The sequence below is a fragment of the Triticum aestivum genome, chromosome 6B (assembly GCF_018294505.1).
Source record: "Triticum aestivum cultivar Chinese Spring chromosome 6B, IWGSC CS RefSeq v2.1, whole genome shotgun sequence".
Taxonomy (NCBI): Eukaryota; Viridiplantae; Streptophyta; class Magnoliopsida; order Poales; family Poaceae; genus Triticum; species Triticum aestivum.
This window is the reverse complement of record NC_057810.1, coordinates 219519725-219526024: the sequence shown is the minus strand read 5'-3', so window position 1 is coordinate 219526024 and position 6300 is coordinate 219519725. Positions and strand designations below refer to the sequence as shown.

At 51.0% G+C, this 6300-nt stretch overlaps 1 protein-coding gene across 1 annotated transcript; it reads right to left on the bottom strand.

The window, feature by feature from the left end:
• Nucleotides 1-605: 605 nt before the first annotated feature.
• LOC123133992 (putative UPF0481 protein At3g02645) lies at nucleotides 606-6036 on the bottom strand. The gene is made up of 2 exons (XM_044553364.1): nucleotides 5280-6036; nucleotides 606-2100 (listed from the first exon to the last, which is right to left on the bottom strand). Exons 1-2 carry the CDS (start codon nucleotides 5666-5668, stop codon nucleotides 792-794), a joined length of 1698 nt encoding a protein of 565 aa, XP_044409299.1. The 5' UTR covers nucleotides 5669-6036; the 3' UTR covers nucleotides 606-791.
• Between the last annotated feature and the right edge of the window lie 264 nt (nucleotides 6037-6300).

Genomic DNA, 6300 nt, shown 5'->3' with positions numbered 1-6300 from the left:
CTAGTGGTGCTGGCGGCGAGGATCGCGGCAAGCTGGGGCGGAATGAAGGGCGACGCTGCAGGCGCGGTTGCAGACAGGGCAGCGGAAGAGGACGAGGTGGCGGCAGAGGAGCTCATGGCGACGACGATCATGGTGGCGGCGCGGCAACAAAGAAGGGCGGCGGCGGCAACCAAGGACAGGGAGCGGCGGCTAGGGTTTTGCGAAACCTACTCTGATACCATGTTAAACTATGATTTGGTGGAAACTGGCTCAACGCATCTGGTGCGTGGCCTATCACTTTATATAAGGTACCAAGAGGTACAATACAGATACAAATACAGTTGTCGTACAATATACAGTCTAACACGCCCTCACCCTCTCTATTTTCCTGGGTCACCTTTGTTTGTTTATACAGATACAAATACAGTTGTCGTACAATATACAGTTTAAATCCTACAACAGAAATTGTTTATGATGTTTCACATGACAATTTAAGATCTTTGTTTGTTTTCATCGTGATGGCAAGTTATAAAAAATGGTGTGTGTGATGTAGACATGGAGAAATAAAAAAAATATCATCTACTCCCTCCGTCCCATAATATAAGAGATTTTTTGACACTACACTAGGTTAAAAATGTTCTTATATTATGGGACGAAGGGAGTACATTGTGGTAAATGAGTGTGTGCAAACTCATTCTAGAAGAAAGTATTCGTTCTCACTAGTTCAGTACTGATGATATAGGACCACTGATTTACTGAATATATATAGCCACATGTGCAACAACCTACTGCAATGTATTGTAACACACATGCTACTGCCCTCCTCCGGGCGTTATCTGCGGCAGTTCCAGTATGCCGCCGAACCAGCGCTTGCAGTCGTAGACGGTGCAGAAGGTCTGCAGCGCCGTCATGAGCAGCAGCACGACGGCGGCGAGCAGCGTGAGCAGCCTCCACGACCTGAACACGTAGCGCTTGAGAAACCTTCTCGCTTTCACGGCCGCCCTCCGGTTCCGGTGCGCGTTGACGTCCCTGATCACGCCGTCCAGCAGCGGCACCTTGCTCGGCCGCACTGCCCGGCACATCCCGTTCCACATGTCCGCGGCCTCCTTGTCGCTCTTCATGGCGTTGAAGATGATCCCACACTCTCTCAGGATCTTCACGTCCTTGGGGGTGTCGATGATGCCGTTCATCAGCTCCGTGTACCGCGCCAGCACGAGCGGCCCGCGCACGGCGGCCGTCTCGTATGCCACCAGGTTGCGGAGGATCACCTCCGTGTTGCTGTCGAGGTGCAGGACCGGCAGGGTCAGCGTCGCCGTGGCCGCGTCGAAGCCGATCCCTGCCATGCCCTCTGGAGCCGGCATGAACCGCACGCCGCACGCGGCCAGCTGCGCCACCGACGGGATCATGATCTCCTGCGCCAGCGGCGAGTTGATTATGGTGGACAGGTTGACGCCCTTGAGCCGCGCTTCGACGTCCGTCGAAGCCATGAACTTCCCGAGCAGCGGCCCCATTACCGACAGCAGCGGCACCTTGCGCATGATCATCCCCGGGAGGCTCGAAGCCGCGCTCATTGGCTTGGAGATGAGGTTCTTCTTGATGAACCGCACAGGCGCCACGTCGAAGCTGGACACCTGCATGCACGCCTGCTTCACCTTGTCATAGTCCGGAATCTGCTGCTCGAGCGCGTCGAGGGAGAGAACCTCCTCTGGGACCAACGGCGGGAGCTCCGCCCCGTTATCCGCGAAGGCGGCCGAGGCGGGCACGAGAAAGTGGTAGAGGAGCTCCAGCAGGTGCGCGTGCTTGGCGATGTCGCCGGCGATGGCCAGCGCGGTGGTCTTGATGGGGCAAACCTCCCTGATGAAGCGGTCCAGGACGGCGTGCATGGCGTCGGCGGCGGCCTCCTCGGAGGCGTGGCGGAGCTGGAGCGCGCCCGCGAAGAGGAAGAGCGGGATCTGATTCTCGAGCATCATGGCGTCGCGCACCATGGCGTTGATCCAGTTAGTCGCTGAGGACACCATGTCAGTGGCCCCGTCGACGTGGTAGCTCTCGAGGAAGTCGAGGAGGAAGCACGTGTCGATGGCCATCATCCATGCCAGCGTCTGCCCATTCAACTCAAGGAACCTACATTCATTGTATTTGTACGTATACATGATCAGCGATTGTATTAACTTTCATTTATACACATCTCATACTGAACGCGCTTTTGCCTTAAAACATTTAGTGTCATCTGATTTTTTTTTTGAACGAACGAACGGAGAGGAGCACTACCGCCTGCATGCAGCCATGCAACATGCAGCCAATGAGGTGCACGCTTTTTCGTAGAGCATCTCCAACGGACGCGCTAAAATACGCGCGTGGTAAACTGGGGTTTTAGCGCGGCAACATTTCGCGCGTTCCAGCAGGGGCGGAAAACTACAGCGCGCGAAAAGCGATAGCGTGCGCACGGAAGATAGGGCAGCTTGCGCGGTAGATTTGGCGCGCCGCTTCGCGCGCGCCTATAAAATGCGGCACTCGCCACCCGCTCCACCACACTGCCACGCACCCTTCCACTCGCCACCTCGCAGCTTCCACACTTTCTCGCCGCTTCCAGCGCCCCGCCACCACCGCGCCACCATGTCGCCGTGCCGCCGGGATCTTCGGGCTACTGCGGCCTCCGCGAGCGGCTCAACGACTGGTACTCCGCCGACATCCGATCCGGCGACCTTCAACTCGGCCTCGGCTCGTTCCGGACCGCGCACGAGGCGGCCCGCGCGTACGACGCGACAGTGTGGCGCCTGGAGAGGCCCCCGTCGCAGATGAACTTCCGGAACGTCCACACGCGCGAACAGGCGTAGGCGGCGCCCCTCCGCCTCGTCTGATCACGGACCAGGACCGTGCGGACCACGTTCGGCTGCAGCGCCGCCTCCTCGCCGCCGAGGAGGACGAGCGATCCATGGCGGAGTGGCGCCGGCGCCACCCGGAGGACGTCGCCAACGAGCACGTCTATTGGGTGGAGAGGACGGCAAGGCGTCGCGCGGAGCGGGCGGACCGGCATCGGCGGAAGGCATTGGCGATGTCGTAGTGCGATATCGTTGAAGCAGGTGGGAAGTCCATCTTCATGTCAGACGATGAACGTTGGGATGATATATGGATCGATACCTCGGACAACACCTCCGAGGATGAGGATGATGATGAGGACTCGGAGTAGTTCTAGCTGCACCGTAGTTTTATCTAGTTGCACCGCAGTTTATTTTATGTAGTTCGGTTTTATATATCTATGATATGAACTTGTTTTACCTATTTGTATCGTCTATGCTGTGAACTATGTAAAATTTTGTATCGTTATTTTAATGTCTATGTCCAATTTATTTTCTATCCAAAATGCAACAAATATGGACTTGCGCACACTGTATTTTAGCGTGGCTACTGGAGCCAGCGCTGTGCGCTGCGCCAAATCTGGTGATGGGCACGCGGGAAACTGCTTTTTAGCGCACCGCGCGTTGCGCGGCTGTTGGAGATGCTTTTAGACGAGTGCACGCTTCTTTGGTCATGCAAATAGCTGCAAAGAGACGGGCGGCAAGGGACGAAAGTGCTCTTCTAATCCCTAGCTCAAATGCTCCTGTATAAATAGTAGAATCAAAACAAATAAAAAGATTCAAAATATTTTCAATTTTCTTTTGACAATAGACATCGCTTAGTTTCCTTCCTCAGTGCAATTTTTGTGATTTCATATCACATTCATGGACGTCTAGGTAACAATAACAAAATCAACATTCCAAATTGCTTTCAAACTTATTCGTTTTGGAACGCCATTTTAAAATTACGACCATGCTCGAAAATTGTCATATGGTTTACATTATTAGGTTCATGGAACAAGTCAAGCTTTTTAATAGGCTATCTGACATATTGATTGACAAGCATAGTGCATCAAATTGAAGAAACCGGACTAAACACAAAAATCAAGAATCCTAATGAGATTATGATTCAAAAATTTGATAAACGTTGCAACTATATAAGACTGCCTCAGTTTTTTTTTACTTTATTGATTGACTAAACATAGTGCATTACGTTGAAGAAACTGAAACAAATACGAACATCAAGAATCCTAATGAGATGATGATATTCATAGATTTGGTAAACGATGCAACTATATCAATTTCTCAGTTTGACTTTGATTTTCTTCTCTGATTCCCTAAGTTCCACTGCCATTTTTTTTATGGCTAGCTTGCAGAAGTAACTGGATAATGCTAGTTAAACATTGAAAAGGCATTATGTTTTGTGTGTGTACGTCTATGTCATCAGTTGGAATGGTATTTTTTTTATTGTTCGGGGGTGCAAGTTGCAATGCTCTGCAATAGAAAAGGTCCCTGTTTTATATTTGCCTGTCAAATACATTGCTAGATTACAGAATATTTATTTCGTGAAAGCTACATGACACCAATTTTTGATCGCCGGCTGGAAATGCCAAATTACTGTGCTTATCATTGCGTTTTCAAGCTCAGCTGCATGCCTTTAAGAAACTCTAAAATTAAAAGTAGACCCTCACTTAGCATTTCAATTTCAGGGCAGTACAAGAGAACAAAAGCACTCATGCATGTGTGAAGTTTATGGTAAACTTATTCATGGTTCTTGAATAATAACACAGATAATTAATTTGACGAGTGGTATAAAAGATAACTCGTAACAGAGAGAGGACAGATGGATGTGTATAATTAGGGCTGGACCAAAAGCACGTATCTCAGAGCTTAATGAACGCTCGGTAGCTCAGCTCGTTAAGCTCGTTGCTCACTTTTTAATGAACAGAGCCAAGCACATGTTTTAGCTCATTAAACTTAACGAGATTAGTGAGTAAGCTAACGAGTTTCACGAGCAAGCTCATTAAATTTAACGAGCTTAATGAGCAAGCTAACGAGTTTCATGAGCAACTCGTTGAGCTCGCTGATACAATACACCACATATTTTTATGTTATAAGTGGCAACATTTCTTGGCACCACAACCTATCTAGTCCATCTAATCAATCCAACCTAGCCCATGGGAGACAATAACTAGCATAGCTTCTCACATGGTCACTTTCTTTCTCCATAAAAACACATCAGAACTGAAGTTAAAAGGGGTAATGTCTGTTAACGATTACTCACAAGCGCTCGCGAGCTTCAAACGAACATAGTCAATCAGAGTTTTTTTTTACTTGTTAATCTTACTGAGCTTACTGAGCCGAGTCTTAATGAGCATGAGATTAATAAGCCGACTCTTAACTAGCCGAGTAGCTCGTTAGTCCAGTATAATAAAAAGAAAAAGAAAAGGAGCATGCGTGCGGTACCTGTTGTAGGGGGCCCGGATCATCTCCTGCATCTTCACAAATTTCTGCACGAGGTCGTCGAACCTGCGGTCGCCGGTGAAGAGCTTCTCGGCGCGCTTGGCTGCGGCGAGCTTGTAGCGCTCCATGTCCCTGAGCTCAGGCCGCTGGTAGTGGTAGGGCCCCAGGGCGAAGTGCTGCGGCGCGTACGCCTCGGGCCTGGTCGCCCGCAGCAGCCGCGGCACGTCGAAGACCTTGGCCACGGCGCCTAGCTCCTCCGCCCCGGCCTCCATCCGCCGCCGCACCTGGCTCACCCACCGCGACTGGTGGTCGTCCAGCTCCAGCTCCACGCCGGCGTTCGTGGTAGCCACTCCCACGAACCGCGCCTGCGCCTGCAGCTGCGCCAACGCCATCGTGCTAGCTAGCGCTCGCCGATCTAGACCTCTCCTCTCCTCTCCTCCCCTAGCTTAGCTTAGCTGAGCTTAGTCGTTAGTAGCTACTTGGTGCTAGCTAGCTAGCTTCTTGCACGATCCGAATTGATCCGATCCGAGCTGTACAAAGCATGTGAGCTGGTTGCCTCCAATGGCTTCTAACTTGATGGAGTTAACTAGGTCAATAGGGCATCATGGACTGTGCTGCGGGGTTAGTTAGGTGTTATACTATAGAGTATGCATTGCATGCAAGTGGGTGGGTGGTTGTGTGGGTAATCATGAGTAAAACGAAGCTAATCAACAGCTAGCGTGAAACATGCTTAGTAGGGTCGCCGTCACCGAGTGAAGAAGAAGAGACGCGCGCGAGAGACCGGGGAATTTTAATGCCAGACGATAGATAAGCTTCTTCTTATGCGTACGTGCGTGTTGGCTGCATGCGCGTGGGCATCACGTCATGGATGATCGTCGTGTTAAACAAACGTTTCAAACGTGGTGGGTGTCGGGGAATGATGCGTCCATGAGCACATCGGTCGGACGTACGCGCCCAGTTGGTGCAGCTCAATGGAGCCATGATTATCGACTCAAGTCGGGCCAGCCAGGTTGGATTTGTCCAT